General features: G+C 42.3%; 1 protein-coding gene across 1 annotated transcript in view; it reads left to right on the forward strand.

Annotated features, from left to right (window-relative positions):
* COL9A3 (collagen type IX alpha 3 chain) overlaps positions 1-22,323 on the forward strand; it is a 217,412-nt gene that overhangs the window by 47,309 nt on the left and 147,780 nt on the right. The window contains exon 4 of the mRNA XM_086929605.1: positions 20,282-20,353. Coding sequence (XP_086785731.1) covers positions 20,282-20,353 — 72 coding nt within the window. The remainder of the gene's footprint in view (positions 1-20,281; positions 20,354-22,323) is intronic.

Genomic DNA, 22,323 nt, shown 5'->3' on the forward strand with positions numbered 1-22,323 from the left:
TTTAAAAACCTCAGTGGAAGGCCCGATTGTGGTTGCTACAGCTAAGTTCCTGGGCTGGGTGTGGGTAATTCGATGGAATGAAAGGAGACGCTTGTAATTGTTCACGTTCCGTCTCACACCTCTGTATCTTCAATATAGCACTGCGCACCTTATGGTACTGCTATTATGCTCCCCTACACATATCAAATCAAATGCCAAGTTTACATCTAGGTTGGCCATTATGGGTTGGTTTTAGAGTATTTTTAATGTATTTATTGTTTTATGAAGGATATCCAGGGTGTTAGTTTTAATTCAATTTAATTAATAAGTCTCATGTTTTTGGAATCATGTTGTATGTTTAATTGGCCCTCATGTTTATGTTGTCTCAACTTTTGTGATTTTTTTTTACAAATCGAAATAAAGTTCATAAACTGAAACTGATTTAAAATTTTTGGCTCTGCTTATGTCGGAGAGAATAGATGTAGTTACTATTATTGCCTTCTAGCTCGCTGCCGAGGGCTATACCGGTCGTTAAAGGCCCTGAACCCGAGTTATAGGCCCAAGCCACAGACCTTTTAGACTAATACAACATTCCATCCACTGAGGGTAGAATGATCTAAATTGAAAAGTGACATTCATGAAGATACACATTGCAATGTAGGAGCTCCGGCCTTATACCAGCCATTTTAAGCCTAGAGCGACTCCATTGTCTTCAATGGAGCTCTCAACATTCCAATGTTCTAATATAACATGTTTGCTATGATATAGGAATAAATGGCAGCTGCTTTAGGAGATTGTGAAGAATAGTTGTAGCTGCTTTGTAATGTTTTATCGATTAGTAGCATTTCCTTCTAAGGTTACATAAAGAATAGTTGCAGCTCTCTTGTGATTTATTTTTGATTACCTGTAGGTGCGATGTAAAGTTGTGGGAAATAGCTGTGGTGCTTTGTTATTTAATGGGGGAGTTTCTGCAGCTTGTTTGTTTTCGTACAGAGAATAACTGCAGCTGCCTTGTGATGTTGAAGACATTGGCTGCAGTTGCCTTCTATCTAATACATAATAGATTCAGCTACTTCATAAAATTGTATGTAGAGTAGAAATGTTTTGAAATATCATAAAATCATATTTAGCTCAACTCTGATGTTATATAGACTATTTGCAGCTACATTGTGATGTTGTATAGACAATAGACGCATCTACTTTGTGATGTCATGTGAAATTGTTGTAGATGATTTGTGATGCCTTAGAGAAGCTGCAGCTGCCTTTTGATGGTATATAGAATAGATGGAACAGCTTTAAAATGAAGAGAACTGTCACGGATGCTGTGTGATGTTTTTATTTATTTTTATATATATATATACATATATATATATATATATATAAATTCTCAATTAAAGAAGTATCGCAGCAACGCGTTTCAGCGTACGCCTTGATCACGCTAAGGCGTAAGCTGGAACGCGTTGCTGTGCAGCCAAATAAAATTTGTTACTGCAACAAACCAAGGCGACCGTCATACTTCTTTAGGATAATATATTGCAGGGTAACCGGTGACCTGAGCTCGGACCGCCCTGTCTGACGGTCTCTGCCCCGACCGGATTCTTTGTTTCATATTATATATTTTAGTAGATCAGACTGCTAAGCGAGATCCTACACTTGCTCCCCCAGACTTTGAGACAAGTGGTGATTCAAGCCTTAGTACTGCCTCGTTTGGACTATGGTAGCTCCTTATACTTGGGGGCCCCAAAAGGAGTTATCTGGAATCTGCAGCGATCCGAGGAAACCTGCTCCTCCCCTGTGGGAGGAACTTTGTCTGTACTCCGGAAGGAGCAACGCAACAGCCACCCCGGTGAATCGTGAACGGCGGCGAGTGCAGTGGGCGGACTTGGCGGGAACCGGATTCGGAGGAATCGGGAACTTCCAAGAGAAACCCAGGTACGAGCTGCTAAGCGATCTTAGGGGCGAGAGGAGTGCGACTGGTGAAGCGTAGGAGTAAATTGACCCCCTCCTACTGCTGCTCGCCAGTCAAAAGTTTTCTGCAAACGGTATAATGGCGTCTGACACAGTGAACGAACGGGAACAGGCTGCGCTGTTGATGTTTAAACAGGAGCCTGCAACGCGTAACAAACGGGGAAATACAATAGTACCTGAGTCAACTGTTAACACGAGCCTTAAGGAGAAATTCAAATTACTTGAGAAAAAGAGCCGCAGTGAGCAAAGCAAATGGTGGGAGACACGATCTCTGAGAACTTACTTAGATGTGGACAGAGTCCCAAGAGGGTTGAGAATTCTCCTGGCGCCAAGCTATGAGGACCCGAACCCTTTAATGATGAGAGCTTGGGCGGAATGTAATCTAGATTCATCAAAGCGGCTAATGAAAATACTTATAGAATATGCCGAAATAGATCGTGCCAAACTGCTAGAAGAAATAGACAAATTGAATGAAGAGATTGAAGCCCTAAATCAACCTGACGAAACTACGAAACTTCGTGCTGAAATGAAATCAAGGCTAAAAAAAGAAGAAGATAAAATTAAGGAGCGTAAAACTTACAAGTTTTTCCGTGACAAGACTGACTGAGACTTGCCAAATCTTCACCTTTTCCAGAAAATATGAAGCGCTAAGAAAAAACAAAAAAGCAGCTTTAAACAGCAACCCCACTAACACAAGATCTGAGAGAAAGGAGGCAGGTTCTTCAAGTACCTCTTTGACGAGCCTAAGCTCAGGGGCAGAAAGTGACCCCGAATCAAGGGAAAATATTGCTGTTTTAGACTCTGTTGGTACTTTTGATGAGGAGCTGGCTTTTTTATGCGAAGCCAGAAAAGCAACACTAAGACCGCGGACGAACAAAGTAAATTACGATCAGTCAAAAACTGGAAACGCAAGCAACGACGGAAAGCAAAACGCAACAAAACCAAACTACAGGAAAAAAGGAAATTGGAGAGGGAAAAACAAACAGCAATAAATACTGTGGACTGTGTCAATAAAACGATTGTAAACCTCTCGCAAACTCCACTGAATGAAAAGGAGAAAAATATTCTCAGTTTGGGATTGACGTATTGCCCTGCTAACAACTTTAACTACGCGAAAACAAGACTTGATATATTTAAAAGCACAAGAAAACTGAAATTACAAAAATACCATATTCAAAATAAAAAAAGTGACCGCAATAACTATACCACCACAAGTGAAGATATGTCCACCTCCCAGACAAGTACTCAAATGGAGGGTGGTCTACAACATGAGATCCAAGAGCTGTGGGATGGTAATTCAACTAACACCCAAGGGGAGGGTGTGGATTTGAGTACTACAAATGAAACAAATACTGAGAGAGTCATGGATACCGGAGGTCCCCTAACGAAATTTCGACCTAAATCCACGTTCAATCCAATTATGTTGAAAGATTCAATAGATTTATTTCACGATCAGGTCACTGAACAACTTAAATCTTTGAATGTGGACACAAACAAAAAAACAAGAAAAAGATATAATAAGGAGAGGATGGAATATTTTTCCCTTATGGCAAAACTAAAAAAGAACAACAAAATTGTGATTAGACCCTCTGACAAAGGGGGAAACATCGTCCTGTTGAGTAAAGAAATGTACACTAAAGAGGCTTTTCATCAATTGCATGACAGGAACTGCTACAGTAGATGCAATGCTACAGATCTAAAAAAGATGTATGAAACAATTGCCAAAAAACTTTCACACTGGAAATTTGAAGGACTAATTACAAATCAAGAATACAAATTCCTTCACAATCCCTTCCCTGTGGTTCCTACGATCTACTTCTTACCAAAACTGCACAAAGACCCTAATAATCCCCCAGGGCGCCCAATAATTTCCGCAAGAAAGAGTTGCCTTGAGAATGTTTCTCAATATGTAGATTATTTTTTACAGGCACACGTCAAAGCTTTACCATCATATATTGGCGATACTAGTGACTTTCTAAAGAAATTGAAAGACTTGAAATGGGAACCAGGGTACTTGCTTATGGCACTTGATGTTAGTTCCCTGTATACAAGTATCAAGCACACTGATGGCCTAAGAGCTTTGGAATATTACCTTGGTAAATCTATGAGTAATATGGCACAACACAAGAAAATGATACTTGAAATGGTAGAGTTCTGTCTGAACAATAACATTTTTATGTTTAATAATCTGTTGTTCAAGCAACTCAGGGGTGTCGCCATGGGATCCAGCTTCTCCCCCAGCTACGCGTGTCTCCACATGGGCTGGTGGGAGGAGCTGGTTCTTATGGTGGAGCACCGGGAGATCATGGCAGACCACATTGTGGCATGGTATAGATTTATTGATGATCTTTTTATTGTTTGGAATGGTGATGTACAAAAAGCTAATGAATTTGTGGATTGTCTTAATAACAATGAACTGAATTTACATTTCACCGCAGACATAAATGCTAAGTCTATAACATTTCTGGACACTGAAGTATATATCCAACACAACAGTATAGAGACCAGACTTCACAGGAAAGCCACAGCAGGGAACTCAACATTACATGCCTCAAGCTCCCACATACGTCATCTGATAGCCAGCATCCCCTATGGGGAAATGCTGAGGCTGAGACGTATTCACAGCAGAGAGGAAGACTTACTTAAGGCACAAACAGAGAGTGCTTTAAGATTCAGGGAAAGAGGCTACAGTGACAAACTTATTGAAATAGCCATTACTAAATCCATGGCCAAAGAACGGTCATCCCTTTTACAGACAGGAACCAATATGCAGGTAGTCTCTAGCAGTTCTGATGGTACTCAAATGAATGTAGGTAAAACGTCTAATAGGGGTACTCCCTTTAGAATTATACTACAATATAGTCAACAGCACAAAAAGATTGAGTCCATCATCAGCAAATACTGGCCTTTGGTACTGTGTGACCCGGTTATCGGTGGTACTCTGCCGATCCGTCCATCTATTACCTACAGCAGAGGCCGTTCTATGAGGGATGAACTTATCAAGACCAGCCCAGAAGTGATAGAGTCCACAGATTGGCTGAAAACCCACAGTGGATTTTATAACTGCAAAGTATGCAAAGCATGTAAACAAGGCACCAACATGAGATTGTATACCTCGCCATTTGATCACCAAAAACACAAAATAAAACAACTGTTGACCTGCAAAACAGAGTTTGCAGTATATGTGTTATCTTGCCCTTGTAAACTTATGTACGTGGGAAGTACTAAACTCCCAGTACACAAACGTATTTTACAACACCTTAGGGCCATAACTAACCAAGATAACACATACCCGGTGGCCAGGCATTTCAAGACCATGCATAATTCCAACAGCCGGGAACTCAGTTTCTTTGTCATTGACTCAGTACCAGCTAGCAGAAGGGGTGGGAATCGCGAGGAAAAATTGCGTCAATTGGAAACGAGATATATCCTCGAATTGAATACCAAACAGCCCACGGGTCTTAATATGACTGAGGATCTGTCAATATGCCTATAAATATATCTCAACTGAATACTTCTGGGGCTAATATCTACATGGCTATTTTTAATTGTTTCTTGCACTGAAAACCACCGGAACCCTATCCAAGTGCTTTTTGTGTCTATGTATCCGTGTCAATCCAATAACCCATGATACAATTTGACTGCACAGTAATGTATGCTGTTTTATCCTATTTATTACTCACATTTTATCAATATTTAAATCTGATTTGATATTTGGGATATAATTTTGATACCTGCATTTTAAGCTATTTATTCAAACAACCAGCATACATCACAACATATAAATAGTGTATATAATTATATATGCAACCGATATTTGTGAACAGTTTCTCGACGAAATAATGAGTATAACCAATAACATGAGGTTCTTTATCATTAGGATACAAATGGCACAATATGGGCATATTATTAACCAAGATCGATGGGTTCCGCAGTTCCGGCCATGAAATTGAAATTGAAACTGTTAATCATGTCTCTTCTGACTTGTTTTATTGGGGCTCCATATGTCTATAATTAGACACAACTTTCTCCTGTATAATCTGAATAACTTTAAGTCCTGTAACATAGTGCATTTTCTAGCATGGTAAGGTATTTATACCGTTAGTTTTTAATTTTTTACACTTGTGCTTTGCACGCTTGAAACTATCACAATCTGGTATTTACACCATTACTCATGTGATTAATAATGCATGTTACATGCAACCAATTTTGGGCTCAAAATTGTGTAAACTCCTGCTTAACATCGCAGCGCACCCTAGATATTTTAAACCTGTCAATTTTTTCACTTGCACAAGCACTTTTCAGTCAGGACGATTCAAAGATTTTTGTCCTTGCTTTATTTCACTATTGCACTTTATATTCTCTTTTTAAACTTGGGTTGTTTATGTACCTCTGATATTGACATAATGTACTTTAACTGCGATGTTTTTAAAGTTACTGTTTCTTGAAAAAACTTTTCTATGTCTATGGTACGATGCTGATGTCATCAATCCTAACCAGCATTTAAACCCATGTGATTGATTACACTGTGTCATGTGATCAAGGTCCAAGGAGGGACCGAAACGCGTCGTGACGCCTGAACACCGAAAATAAACCTTTGCACAAATCTGAGGACCGTGTCCGTATCTTCATTCTCCACGAGGACTGTGGTTTTTGTTATTTTGGATATGGAACCTGCACAAATATATATATATATATATATATATAAATTCTCAATTAAAGAAGTATAGCAGCAACGCGTTTCAGCGTACGCCTTGATCACGCTAAGGCGTAAGCTGGAACGCGTTGCTGTGCAGCCAAATAAAATTTGTTACTGCAACAAACCAAGGCGACCGTCATACTTCTTTAGGATAATATATTGCAGGGTAACCGGTGACCTGAGCTCGGACCGCCCTGTCTGACGGTCTCTGCCCCGACCGGATTCTTTGTTTCATATTATATATTTTAGTAGATCAGACTGCTAAGCGAGATCCTACACTTGCTCCCCCAGACTTTGAGACAAGTGGTGATTCAAGCCTTAGTACTGCCTCGTTTGGACTATGGTAGCTCCTTATACTTGGGGGCCCCAAAAGGAGTTATCTGGAATTTCCAGGTGGTCCAGAATGCGGCTGCACGCACACTGGTTGAAATCCTTAGATCGCAGTCACTTAGGCAGGGCCTGAGGGACCTCATTGTCTTCTTTCCATTGCCCAAAGAGTGGAATTGAAATCATTGTGCACTGGATTTTGCTAGGCCATGGTCCACCTATCCTTCAATAACTGATCACTCTCTATACTCTGAATACACCACTCCGGTCAGCGAATTTACATCTGGCTTCTGTCCCAACTATCAAAAAAATGAGATGTGGTGGCTCCTTCAGCTTTAATGTAGCAAAGCGTTGGAAACCTTACCACCAGCTATTCGTATGATAGAAAACAAGCTACACTTCCGTAAAGCGATCGAAACCTGGCTCTTTAAATAGCTTATTCCTTCAAAAGCGCGTTCTACCCGGATGGGATTCTGCCTCTTACACAGCTCTGGGATGCCTTTGGGTCGCCATGTGCTCTATAAATGATAGAAATAGGTTTATTTGGTTTGTGATGCCACAGAGATCAGTCGCAGCCCTCGTTCAGTGTTACACCTCGAAAGGTTGCTTTGGCTGTGCACTGCTGTATTTTAGTCACATTTGTGTTGTGATGTCATAGAATTGAATTGTAACTATTTTGTGATGTAAACAAAGGTGCATGTATTTCATTTGTGTGCCACAAACCATAGTTTGATCAGTTTTGTGACATCAGACTTATAGGAGCCGCTTGTTAATGTTGATCAGAATAAGCAGAGCAGCATGTCTGGGGCTGCCATAAACTGAAAACACAGTGTTTTCTTTGTGATTTTATAGACTCGTCAGTACTGATTTGTTGTATCATGGAACATGTCTGGAGCTCCTATGGATGGTATAAAAAGGTTAGTTTCAGTTTCTTGGTGAGTCACTGTTGGATATGTTTCAGTAGGTATTTCCATGAAGACAAGGAGTCTGTCGTGGTGGATATTAATTTTATTTATTTATTTTTGAAACTTGTAAAGTGCGCAAATGCCCAGAGGCGTCTCAGCACTAAGGACGTGACAGAGAAAAGCAGAGATTATTGATTAAACAGCCAGGTCTTTATTTTTCTTCTGAAAGTCAACAGAGTTTGTCAAGATCTGATCTCCAAAGGGAGGGAATTCCATAGTTTTGCCTTAGAGACAACAAAACGTTGACCGCCCCAGAAGGCAGTTTTGGTCCGAGGCACTGACAGAAGGTAGGCATTGGAAGAGCGGAGTGGCTGTTGGGGGTGTGAATGACTAAAGAGTTTAGAAGAAAACGTGGACCTAAGTTTCGAGAGGCTTTATAGGCAATGCACAGTGCCTTAAATTTTATTCGGTTCCTCACCGGGTGCCAGTGGTAACTTTTGATTACATGTGCAATGGGCTTGAATTTCGGGGTGCCTGAGAGCATTCTGGCTGCGGCATTCTGGACCGATTGCAGTTTTAGAAGGACCTTTTGTTGAGCATTAGCGAAGAGTCCTTTACAGTAGTCCAGAGAGGACATCACAAAGGCAGCAACCAGCGTCCTTCCTGAATTGGGGGAAGGTAAGGAAGGATCTTTTTGATGGTTTTAAGTTTGTAAAAAGAGGCAGATACGATTGCGTTCGCATGGGGTGCGAAGGTCAGTTTGACGTCAAAAGTAACTCCCAAGTTTTTGACTTTGGGGACAGGGTTTGGTGGAGGACCTAGATCTGAGGGCCACCAGGAGCTTGACCAGATGGGAGAGAGCTTACCAAAGATCATGACCTCCATTTTATCGGAGTTAAGTTTAAGGCAATTGCTGCCCATCCAGTTACTGATGGCCAACATGTCTTTTTGGAAGCTGGCTGCCATCCTTTCTCCATCCTTTTTTATAGCGAGTACCAGCTGTGTATCATCTGCGTACGATGTTAGGCCCATCCCATGTGCCTTGATGACTCTGGCTTAGTCCGATACATAGATATTAAAAATCGTCGGTCTTGGGGATGAGCCCTGTGGGACACCGCAAGGTAAGGGCATTTGGGCAGAGTGGAAGTTGCCCAGTGTGACCGTCTGGGTTTGATTGGAGAGAAAGGAGGACAGTAGGTCTCTGGCTTTGTCCTGGATTCCCATTGCAGTGACACAGTCAATCAAGGTGTTATGATGACCATGTCAAATGCGGCGGAGAGGTCCAGCAGGATGAGAATAGCCATCCCTCCTTGATCAAGGATAGATCTTATTTCCTCTGACGCCTTGATCAATGCGGTCTCGGTGCTGTGGCTTTTATGAAAACCAAATTGGGTGTCATCTAGTCGATGGTGATCTTCTACAAACTTAGAGATGTGGGTATTCATTAGTTTTTCGGCCACTTTGTCCGGAAAAGGCAGGCTGGCAATGGGCCTATAGTTTTTGTATCCTCAGGATCCAGATAGGATTTTTTCAGGAGGAGTTTAACCGCATCGATGCTGCGGCGATTTTTGCGCTGTGCGGCTGTTTTCCCTTTTCCGTTTTACATGACGAGCTCAGCTCGTCATCAGCACACGCCACCCGTGGCTGATGACGAGCTGAGCTCGTCATCAGCAGCGAAGGGGTTAAGAGTGGTATTTTTTCAGATAATCGGATATGTACCGAAGAGAAACATTGAGTTATATATCTCTGTCAGTACAGGGGCTATGATTTCAGCAACTGGGGCAAGAACAGCTGGAGGGCATGGATCATTGGCTGAGCCGGATTTAATAGAGGCCATGATGTTGGTGACTTGGGCTATGCTAACGTTTTGAAACTGTCCTAGAAGAGGCTCCGGGTTATTTACGGATGAAAGTTGGGCGGACGGGTGTCTATGACCCGTGAAGTTGGAGTAGATGTTATTCACTTTATCATAGAAATAGTCAGCTAAGGTATTGCAGAGTGCTTGCGAGGGTACTGGAATAGTTTGTGACGTTTGTTGTGAGATCTTAGTTACTACTTGAAAAAGTTGTTTATTAGAATTTTTAGCAAGTTCGATCTGCGCGATGTTATATGTGCTTTTTTCTTGGGTAATCATAGTTTTGTATTTCGCTAGTTTGTTCTTGTAGAGAAGTTTTTCTTCAATTGTGTACAACTTTCTCCAGTGTCTTTCCTGATTTCTGCATTTTTGCTTTTGGTCTCTGAGGGCATTGGTGAACCAGGGGGCAGATGGGGAGCTTCAGTTTTTAGATATCGATTTAGGGGGCACAAGCTTATTCATGGCATTGGAGAGCCAGTTAGTATAGGCTGTAGAGGCTATGTCAGGGTCATCCAAAACCTCAGGTTGTGAGGAGGCCAGGAGTTCTGAAAGCTTTTGGTTATCTAGATTTTTCCACGCCTTAAATGTGGTTGTTGCATTCATAGAGGTGTTTGTGAGTGGCGTGTTATCAAGTGGTATTTCAAATGTTACCGCATGATGAGCCGACCTTGCTAGAGGTAAGATTTCTTTTATTGATATGTTTTTGAAATTGGGAAATACACCGTCTAGGGTGTGACTAGCCTCATGAGTACTGTCAGAGACCAGTTGTATGAGGCCAAGCGACTCTAGGTTTGATAATAGAGTTTCGGTGTCTTTATCATGTAGGTTTTCTAAGGGGAAATTGAAATCACCTAAAATAGTGATAGTGCTTTCGACTGCCATGGACTCCAGTATGTCACTAAATGTAGTAAAAAATTGCGTCCTACTGCCCGGCGGTCTGCAAAGTAAGATACTCCTAAAGCATTGGGAGGGGCTCACAGCAATGGAAAAATAGATTGCTTCACAGGTAGTAAGTGGGACATGGTGTGTGGTGGTCGTGAGAATGCTGCGGTAGATTATGGCTAGCCCGCCCCCTATTTTATCTACTCTGTTCTGTCTTATGGTGTTATAGCCCTCTGGGGTAGCCGCTATCAAGTCTGGTTCGGATGAGGGATTGGTCCATGTTTCAGTGATAAATAGAAGGTCTAGTTTGTGATTGGTGATGAACTCTGCGATCTCCTCTTTGTGCTTGCCCAGTGACCGGTACTCCAGTGGACAAATGATCAGGGTAGCAGGCAATGCAGGTGAGATCCTATTAAATTTGTCAGTTACATTTGACTCTGCCCACCATCAGATTCAGTCAGAGTCCCTACACCCTGGTCTGGTTAAGAGGGAAGCGGGTAAAGCTACAACAGCGCTTTTCTTGGAAGATTTTGCATAACAAATCAAGCAAAGAACTTTCTCTTCCCATCCAGAACATTTTCTTTGGGGTTCTGTAAGGCATAACATTGTCTCTGCTTCTCTTTAATGGGTACATTTTCCCACTGTCTGAGGCAAGCAAAGCATCCATGCATGAGTGTTAGCCAAGTTAGCCCTGGCTGTGATGTAGTTCACAGGTCAGTAGTGGTAGGGAGTGAATCCAGCAATGCCTTGGTGACGTTTCTTGATGGATGAGGGAGGCCATAACGACCCTGATCTTTTTATCCCCCAAGAGTTTACACCAGTTCATGCTATGGCATTCTCTTAGGTGGTCTGTGATAAAATTTGCTTTGCCCTCCTCTGAGAGCCAAAGACTGCAGAAGATGCAGAACTGAGAAGCCAGAGTGAACTTTAACTTTTTAAAAGGGGTGATATTCAGCTCTAAGAATGCTGCCCTTGCTGCCAGTAAAGGTGTGGTAGGAATATGTAGGGTATAGTGCGTAGTCCACCATGCGGGCTGGAACAAAGGATAACAATACATCAAAACAGCTTTTAGGAGGTGCAGGCTCAAAAAGACCTTCGAGATCTTAGACCAGTGGTTCTTAAACTTTTTACTTCTGTGGAACCCTACTTAATCATTACTGGATCCTGAGAACCCCCACTGAGTCATTACTAGAAACTAGGGACCCCAGCCTAAGCATTTTTGATTATGTGAACTACGAAGCAATGGACATCAATAGAGAAACAAACATTAATCAAACCAATGCATACATTATTAAATGGTTTATATACATTCACAAACAAATATAAAATACTCCAAATTTTAATTTTAAGAGGAAGGTTGGAGCTTTTCTAAATTCAATTGAACCTGCTCATCGTCCATACTACAGTCTTTTTGTTGCACTTGCACTGGTCCCACGAGCCACGAATCACTCCGAGGATACCAAATGAATTGGTAGCCTCCAAATTCACAATTTCAAATACATCCACGTTTGCAGAGCGCTTTACAGTTTTAGCTTACATTTTTGCTACACAAGACTTACTGATGATTCTCAAATCCTTGAAATCGGGTTCCCCGTCTGACCAGATAGTTGGCTTCAGTTGCTGAGGTAGTAAAGCCGGAGGTTAATAGTCTTACCAACATGTCCTTACAGGCCGCCACAGTTCCTCTAGTTTGGAAATAGTCCAAACGTTTGCCTCTGCTGAAAAAACCCTCTCTGGATCCATCTATCCCGGCTAGCTACCACCCTATTCCTCTCCTTCCTGCTGTGGCGAAAGTCTATGAGAAAGCTGTTAATAAACAGCTCACCAACTATGTTGAAGGTTCTGGCCTGCTCCATTCAACCCAATCGGGCTTCAGAGCTTCATATAGTACTGAGACAGCGCTTGTCGAACTTTCTGAAGCAATTCGGGATTGTTTGGATACTGGTGACAGAGCGGCTCTGATTTTGTTGGACGTCTCTGCGGCATTCAATACTGTGCCTCACTCTCTGTTACTGGCCTGCCTCTCGGATATCAGTATCTCTGGGTCTGCGTGGAACTGACTAAAATCATTCCTTGAGGACAGATCGCAGCAAGTTTGGCCTCCCGTCTTTGTCTGCCCCTCGAAGTGTGACTGCAGGAGTGCCTCAGGGCTCCACCTTGAGCCCCCTCCTCTTCAATATATATGTCATCCCGCGGATTCAGCTGGCGGAGGAGTTGGGTGTCAAGATCATGGCATATGAAGATCATCACTTCACATGGAACAAAAATGATTCATCCACCTCTCGAGGTAGAACATGCCTTATGGTTGTTTTTCAATCGCTCCTCTCCGCGCAGCTCAAATGCAATGAGGACAATTCAGAGATCCTCTTGTTTGGGACTTTTCCTCCCCAGTTGAGGGAATCGCTCTTGTCAGTTGATTATCCATTGCCCAATTCTGTGGGTCGCCCACCAAAAACCTTGGAATTTGGTTCAACGAAAATCTCCGGTTTTCCACTCAGATTAAGAAGCTAGCTGGGCAGTGCTTTGGCACCCTTAAATCACTTAGGAAATTCCTCCCCAGGGGAGCCAAGGAAATGGTTGCTCGTCCTTTTAATCCTTTCCTGCATTGATTACGCGAATGCCCTGCATATTGGCCTGCCAGGGTACCTGCTGAAGAGGCTGCGGGTTGTCCAGAATGCTGCAGCCAGGGCTCTTCTTAACATTCCGTGGAGATCTAGTATAAAGCAACACCTGCACAATCTTCACTGGCTTCCGGTGGCTGAAAGAGTAACATTTACAGCCCTCACCCTGGCTCATTCAGCCCTGTACGAACTTGGCCCTGTATACCTCAGGAAACGCTTTAAGTTCTATGTACCCACAAGACCGCTGCGCTCAGCGGCGCAGCTTCTGGTGGTCATTCCGCGCTTTCGCGCTATGAGAATTGGTGGCAGTTCTTTGGCTTACAAAGCAGCGCTGGCCTGGAATTCTCTTCCTCTGGGCTTTCGCGGTATCCAGGACGCGAAGCTCTTCAGGAAACGGTTGAAAACTCTGCTTTTTATGTAACGATCCACTGATATCCACCCCTGTTTGTTTCCGCGCCGGGACACTGAGTAGCTGTGCGTGTTATAAATGCCAATAACATAACATATGCCCTTTATTTATTTGTTAATACTGTTTAATTTTCTAAACAGTCATGGACTCCTGATGAGTAGCTTTCGCAGACACACAGGGATCCTCAGACCACAGGTTAAAAACTACTGTCTTTCACTATCAATTTGAGAAAGTAAAGCAAGAAAAAATGCACGATTATTGACTGTAGACGGTGAGGTGGCAAAACTCTGCAAAGAGTTCCTGAGGAGGTTCCAGAATATCGACACTGGTTACAGTGTCAGGAGGCTGTTGTAGTTGGAGACTGGATTGCCTTTTGGTTCTTTCTAGAAAGTAATTAAAGTACGGTGCCCTCTTCCTTGTTGCAGACTGAGGTAGCCATGAGCCTAAGAAATAGGTATACATAACATATGGCAGCATTGCAGTTTATAGACACTAGCTTCACGTGCTTAGTGATGTCATTAAGAATAGTTGCCCCCATGATGCGATTTCATTGAGAATGGTTGTAATTACTTTGTTACATTACATAGACATCATGTACAACTCCTTCGTGAGGGGCTAAAGAGGATAGTTACAGCTCCTGTGTGATGCCTTAGAGAGAGGCTGCGCTGTGAATTTATGGAAATGTATGGATGTAACTGCTGTGTGAAGTTATCTAGATAGAGGCTGAAAATATTTTGCTTCAACTCATCCTAGTTTATTGATGGTCAATTAGTGTTGTATTATGTGATGCAGAATGGCCTATTACAGATGTTTCGTAATGCAGAATGACATAGCTGCATCTACTCTGTGATGCAGAATGGCATAGTTACAGCTGCTCTTTGATGCAGAATGGCATAGTTACAGCTGCTCTTTGGTGCAGAATGGCATAGTTACAGCTGCCTTGTAATGCAGAATGGCAGAGCTAACACTCCTCCACTCAAACGGAGGAGCCAGCCCTGTCTTATGCGCCTGAGACTCTGTACAGTTCAAAATTTAGTGGCTTTCCCAGTAAGCGGCACATGGTTTTCCTCGTTGCCCGTGCTACTCTACCTCACTGCAATCCACGACTCACTTAATAGTTTTTTGTGAGCAATACAGTAGCCCGAGATCACATTTTCTGTGCTCAATATTGCGTTCAAAGGGCTTCCTTTTGCACAAGGGTTTGCAATTCCTTCAGCATTTTACATTCACAATCCATATGTTATGCTGTGATTAGCTTCATTTCCTTGGCACTAAATATCAGAAAAAAGTATGCCGGAGGATGATGTAAGTGTTTCAAAATCTGTATTCAGATAATTTTTTGGCTTTTAACCTTTACAAAATGAAGCTGAGCTTCTATATATGTTATGTCTATTTATCTCCCAACTAGCATTGTATGTTAGTTTTTAGATTTAATTCCTCAGCACATATTGTCTCTTTTTATAAATAGGTCATGCATTGGCATGGTTCTTGTAAATCTTTCTCTATATCTAAGATTTTAGATTACTTGTATTGGTATTATCAAATGATGGTCCAGGCGGATTGACAGTTAGTGTTTACGAAAGTCTTGATTGTTACCTGTTAACATAGCGGACCCACCTGAGGTTTTTGTTGTCAGTCATATGTCGAGAGGACTTCTTTGTCTGCTCACTGTTACCATTGCCTGATCCATATTTGAAATTTCCTCTTTTTGCACTTTATATTTTAACGTATATTGATATGTATGAATTCCTTTTTTTGTTGTTAGTTGTCATTTTTAGGTCGAGCCTGGGCAACACATGCACTGCTATGCGAGGCATGCTGTATTCGAGTATAGGCTTGAAGTTCCGCCCATATTTTTCATTGGCTTGTGCCATTGTCCTTTTTAAATGCTGGCTTCTGGTTCATTGATAGACTTGTTAGTCCCTCCTTAGTAGCGCCTTGTCTTCATTTGTAACCTCCCATGAGGACTAGCTCTTTTACTTCTGTTGTTACACAGTATATCTTATTTAGTCTGGAAGCACTATTTTCTTTAATTCGTTTTTCCTACTTCAGGCACGACATGCTTTTCCTGCAACATTCAGCGCGGCATGCGCGGTTTAACTTTCTAAGGAGCCCGGGCCAATGACAGCTATTTCTTTGAAGCAAAATAGGTCTCGCAATTACAAGAGTTTGATCTATGGCATTGTAAATGACAATACCTTTTATTTAAGTGTTAATTATCAAAACAGATATATAAAAGGCGTTGTCATTTACAATGCCAATAGCTTAAACTCTTGCAAATGCTGATTTTGTGATATTATAGAGAGTAGATGTGGCTGCATTTTGATGGGATAGAGTGAAGGTTGCCAGTACCATATGGAATACGTACGCTATAGAAAACAAAAAAGTGACCGGTGGATTCCTTAAACTAATCTCACCCACTGGTAATATAGTCATTAAGGGCCCGATGTAGGTAAATCCCATTTACCGAATTTGAAATACCGAATTGTACCGATTCGGTATTTCAAAATCGGTAAATGGGATGTAGGTCCCAACATCTGGATTCGTTACCGAATCCTTAACAATTCTTTAATTACCGATTCGGTAAATACCGAATCGGTAATGCCCATTCATTCCTATGGGCTTTGAAGCCCATAGGAATGATTAGGCATTACCGATTCGGTATTTACCGAATCGGTAATTAAAGAATTCACAAGGGTGCAGGGGGTGTCACTTTGACACCCTCTGCCACCCCCAAAACAGGCACAGGTGCCATGTGGCAGGCATACCTGCCCTAAGGGCAGGTCTGTCTGTCACATGGCACATGTGTACATGCACAGATGTGCATGTACACAGGAATCGGTATTTTACCATGGATTTGTATTCCATGGTAAAATACCGATTCTGTAAGCCATGTGCCAATGGAAAATTGGCTTCCCACATTGCATGTTCGGTAATTTTACCGAATCGGTAATTATTACCGATTCGGTAATAATTATACCGATTCGTTAAATATTACCGAATCGGTAAATTTACCGATTCGGTAATATTAACGATTCGGTAAAATTACCGAATATGTACACCTACATCTCCCTAGCCCCTTTACCGATCGGAAACGGCCGAAAATCGGTATTTTCGGCCGATTCCGATCGGTAAAGGGCTACCTACATCTGGCCCTATATCCTATTACTGTTCTGCCCACCATGCCACCTCAGATAGGAATCAGCCATTTGCAATTCAGTCTTGATCCTGCTCCAGTTAGGAACAGTGCAGCCCAGACTGTCCGATCTGGTCTCCTCTGAACAAGAACAGAAGCAACCCCAGACCGGTTTTGACTTTGTGGACCTTGCCCTGTAAGGTGTAGCTTGCATCCCATGTCCAGTGAGCACATGACCCACATCCGGGCTTACATTTCAAACTTACGGTGTTATAATATGAAAAACAAAATAGTAATGGGTGAATTGCTTGGATTAGTCTCAGTCACTGGTAACTTTACTGTGCTTCAACCCAGTCAACCTTTTTTTTGCACATCATGAGACCTCAGACAGGAACCAGCTGTATGCAAATCAGCCTTGATCCTGCTTCAATAGATCGGACCGGCAGGTCAGGTGCCCTCTGAATGGAAACACAAGGAATCCCAGACCAGTTTCAGCCTTTATGGGGTTGCAGCTACTTTGTGATGCTTTGGGAAATTGATGCAGTCGCTTTGTGATACTTTGGTCAATATTAGCAGCGGCATTATTGTGTCATGGAAAATAGTTACAGCTGTTTTGTAATGTCACAGACAAAAGGTGTGCTAGAATCTTTGCAGTAGTATTGTGAATTCACTGTGGTTGTATATAGTCTGTGATGTGAAAGAGAATGAATCCACTGCATTGTGTTGTTATAGCGATCAGTTGCGGCTTAATTTTGCTGTCATAGGGAATAGTTGCGGCTGCTTTGTGGTGTTGAAGAACAGCTGCTGATGCTTTGTAACAAAAAAGTATAGTTGTGGTTCCATTGTAATATCACATATGGTCTAGTCAAAGAAAGCTTTATTCGACTTTTTAACAGTCATAAAAGCACATAAAAAAAGACAATAAAACATGTTATCACAATATTAAACAATTCTAAAAACAATACTCTTGCAGAAACATTAGAATGTCAGATGTTATTAAAGCAACAGCCATAGAATCATAAAAACCTCAAAAAAGCTCTTTATTTTCGTCTTCATTTGTTAAATACGACTTCCTTTGGAGGAGTACCTTCTTAAGAAACATAGTTATGCCCCAAGCAGTTTGTTCATTCTCCAACATCTGAAGTTTAATTAATGCAGAGCGGCATTGCCGCAATCCCCGTGGTTTTAAAAATGGTAAAATCCATGCTTTCCTCAACATGACATAAAATTTACAAAATAAAACCAAATGAATTGTGGGCTGGGTAGAAAGATTGTCACACTGACAGAGAGGCAGCTCCCGTGACCAGTCATTAGTTTGTGGAAGGGTCACCAGTCTGTGGACAATATTAAATCTAAACCAGGTCAATAATCGTCTGTCAAAACTACCCGTACAAATGTGAGGTAAGGTTCCATATGTGTAGCAGTTACAGTTAGCTGATGTTGCCTTACAGTAGGTTTTAGGATTTCTCCTGACATTCTTACTATACCCAATGATTCAAGACATTCCCTTTTTAAGGCCTTTCTGGAAATCGCCTGTGAGGCAGTAGGGTCAGTAAAGTATTCTGGATGCCCAATATCCTTAATAAACTCACAGATATATTTAATCCAGGTGATCTTCAATACCCCGTCCACCTTTAGGCAGTCCTGTTTAATTTCCCTATTTAGCTTTGGCTGATCCTTTGACCAGATCCTATGCCATAAGAGAACTGGTTCTACTTTAATAAGATCCGAGACGTAAGGAAGACCTAATTCTTCATGGCAGGCAAAAGAGGGTAGACTAGGTGGCACCAATAGTAAATATCTTAAAAAAGAGTTTTCAACAATTTGTATGGGAAGGGTGTTAGCGAAGCCCCATACTCCCACCCCATACATTGCGTTGGCGGTGCACTTGGCCTTATAGATTTGAATAAGCTCGGCTAGGGGCTTCCTGCCTAACTTTCTTGAGAATGACACCACTGCAGCTATATTCTTGATGAATGACAGCTTTTTTGGGAGGATAGCTTGTACCCACAAGTCACTTTGGTTAAATAAAATACCTAGGTAGGAGAATCTTTTTGTGTGAGCTAGGTTTTGACCATCCATAAACATAATTTTCATTCTTTGTACCCCATGGCCACAACTCTTGGAGATATTAGTGCTTAGCCCCAGGTCTTTCATAAAAACATTAAAACTAACTAGAACCTTCTGGAGACCTATTTGGGTTCCAGGCATTAAAACTGCGTAAAGGAGCGCAGGAACAGGACATCCATTCACTGTAGGGAATTCTTGGTTATTCCTAAGGAGGGTTTGGCACATTCCATTAGTATACAGATTAAAAAGGAAGGGGGCCAGGACACAGCCTTGCTGCACCCCCTTCTTAACAGGGAAAGCAGGAGTCCGCTCGCCTGCCAACCCAAAGCGCACCCTCGTTGATGCATCTTTGTACAGGCACCTCAAAAAGAAAATAACATGAGGATCAACCCCGCCTGCTCCAAGGACCTCCCAAAGTCTGTCATGTCCTACTGAGTCATAGGCCGCAGTAAGGTCAACCAATGCCAAATAAATTCGGCCTTTCTTCGCATATATATTCACCAACCAGTAAGGACAGGTTTAGGTTCTGCACGATGGTCCCCAGGCCTTCTCTAAAACCGTATTGAATTGAGTTTTCTTCTGCCCAGGCTTGCAGACATTCCAGAATAACCCGTCCTACAGCCTTAACCATCGAGTCTATTAAAGAGATCAGCCTGTAGCACCCGGGGTCATCTCTGTCCCCTTTTTTTTGAAAAATTGGAACTATGATGGATTCCACCCAAGTTTTAGGTAATGGGGCAGCTGGCGTTAATCATCTGAGTTATGATGGGACCCCAGATTAAGGTATTCGACTTAAAGAGATCCATAGGTACTCCGTCTGGGCCAGGTGCCTTACCGCTCTGACACGCGGACAGAGCTCTTTCCACTTCCTCCGGGGCAAACTGTATATCTGCATAGTCAGTTGGCTTCCCTGGCGTGTCAATAACTTGGAGGTGGGGATCCATCTGCCCATGCACATATGTTAATTACAGCTACATTATGTGCAGCTGCAAAAAGTTACAGCTATATTTTCTTTGTGCAGCTTATTTATGCTTTGTGGTGCCAGGTAGAGACTGACTTCTGCGGCTTTGTGGTGCTTTGGAGAATACCCATGACTGCCAAACTCAATGAGAGCAAATAAACTAGAATCATACCAGATCACGTTTATTGTCAGTGGTACCACACCCAATTTTAGTGGAAGCATGCCATTTTCCTATGTGTGGCCTTTGGCACGTGCATTGCTGTCCTAATGTTTCGCAAACATAACTCCAAGTGGTATAATTGTGTCCTGCTTTCTTCATTGATAAAAAAAGATGAACATATTCTCCTGCCCCCTCTAGGGGTTGCGATCTATTGAGTACAAGACGTGATTGAAGTAGAACATGATGTGATGGTGCACACGAGTCCATAACCCCCTGTATTTATATTTTCTGCCTGTTCATTCTTTCCAGGGGCCTAAAGGAACAGCAGGAAAACCAGGTTTGCCAGGAAAAGCAGGATTATCTGGACTTCCAGGAATAGATGTAAGTATTTGGTTCAAGTCTCAATCGGGGGCGTAACTTAAGGAATGCGGGGGTGTTTGGGATGTAACACCCTCCAAATAAATGTATTTTTTGATAAATATTTGGGTACAGGTGCTTCCAGTGGGGAATTGTGAGATATTAGTCGGATTTCACCAGTAATACTTACATAAACACAGACAAAAAGGTACACACACTCTCTTCCTCTCTGTTTTGAAAGTCCTCAAAATATGGATTATTTTACAAATATTGTGTTTTTTCTCTTAGTACTCCTAACAATCCATATTTCTCTCCCTTTGCACTGACCCTTACGCCCCTCTCATGTGCCCTGCTTGTCGTATAATGTAATGAAACATTAGATGCCTGTCTGATTGGCCCCCCAATCTTACTGACCAAGCTACGCCCCTGGTCTCAATGGAAGCAACAATATGTTGTTGTTGTTGTTGTGTGTCTTATAAAGCGCACTGCTACCCGGAGGCCTCGTAGCGCTATAGACCGCTGGGGAACCCGTCCTGGCTTTCCCTGTGAGATAGTCCCTCCTGGGGGTCTCCAAGGTGAAACCAGGCATCCCCGGCGTTTGTGTGGGGCCGTTGTGGAGATGAGGCAAGCTAATGCCCAGAGTTGCCGAGTGTGCTCCCTGGTCGGAGTAGGCACCGATGCGAGAATTATCAGTCCGCTGATCCTGGTCCAAGACCCTGCCGTGTCGGGAATCGAACCCTGGTCCCGGGCCGTTCTCTGCACTCGGGTCTGCCGCCTCTAACCAGTGAGCCACACCTCTCCACCTATGCACGACAGCAGAATGGGCCGCTCCATCCAACCCTACATGCCCCATTGCAATGAGCTTCCAGAACTTCCCTTTAAAAAAGGACTCTATGGTTCCACAAACGGCAGCCCGTCTACTGCCCAGTGGACACCACCGTGCCTGGACCCACAATGCACTTGATGTTAGAAACATGGTACCCAAGAGGAAGGTAGAATTCTCTGGTTCAGTTATCTTTAATTTATGATAAAGCATAAAAAATGTCAGGCTAAAGCAAATGAGTCTAGGGGGGTTAGGACTGTTGGGGATAGGGGACGGTTGAGTAACCTTGATTGCCACGAAAAATGTTTGATGAACCATCTGCGTAATGGCTCTAAATGTGGTGCTTATTTGAAAGGTTATGAGGAATGTTGAAAACAATAAAAATCCCTTCAAAAAAAAAAAGCAAATGAGTCTAGTCACTGAGGTAGCAGCCTGCTCTCTGCAGATGTTCTGTAGAAAACCATGTACTCCTATAAACTAGGCTCGTCAAGTCATTCTTGGTCTGCAGATCCTTGCGAGGAAATGTCTGTTTTTAGATTTAGTGATTCCAAGTAAAATAGTCTGGCAAGGTAAGCATCACCTTAGGAGGGACTTATCTTCGAAAGGCTGACCCCTCTCAAATATGTTCACCCATCTCAGAAAGGATACACCCAGTTTTGGGAGTCGTCAATGTGATGCATTTAAAGCGCTTTGAAAGAAAATAATTAAAAAAGATTTTTGTAAATTAACGTCTATATTCCTTTTATTCGATCTGCACTACTGAATGTATTCCCAGCTGGGTTCGCGAAAAAAGGGGTTCTACCTTCCGAATCCGCTCTAGCCCCCCACCGTCTCATACCTGATTCTATGACCCTGGGTACTGAGTAGTATCTGAAAGAGGCATGTAGTACAAATGCAAAATTGACAAATACATTTTATTTAGATCTGGCGTAGGGACAGATTTTTTTACTTTTTTGCCAGTCTCGTGTTTTCCTATACATTCATAACAAAAATACTTTAAGGGTCTTTACCATTTTGCTTCCACCCACCACAGCATACCGCATTGCGCAATGAGTCAGCCCAATTTCTGCTAAAAGTTAGACAACTTAGCTGTCTTGTCTGGTGGGCCAACCTATATTTTCATTTCATGTATTTTTTAATTTGTTCTGGTTATGGGTAATTGTTTAGGTTT

The sequence above is a fragment of the Lissotriton vulgaris genome, chromosome 7 (genome assembly GCF_964263255.1).
Source record: "Lissotriton vulgaris chromosome 7, aLisVul1.2, whole genome shotgun sequence".
NCBI classification, from domain to species: domain Eukaryota; kingdom Metazoa; phylum Chordata; class Amphibia; order Caudata; family Salamandridae; genus Lissotriton; species Lissotriton vulgaris.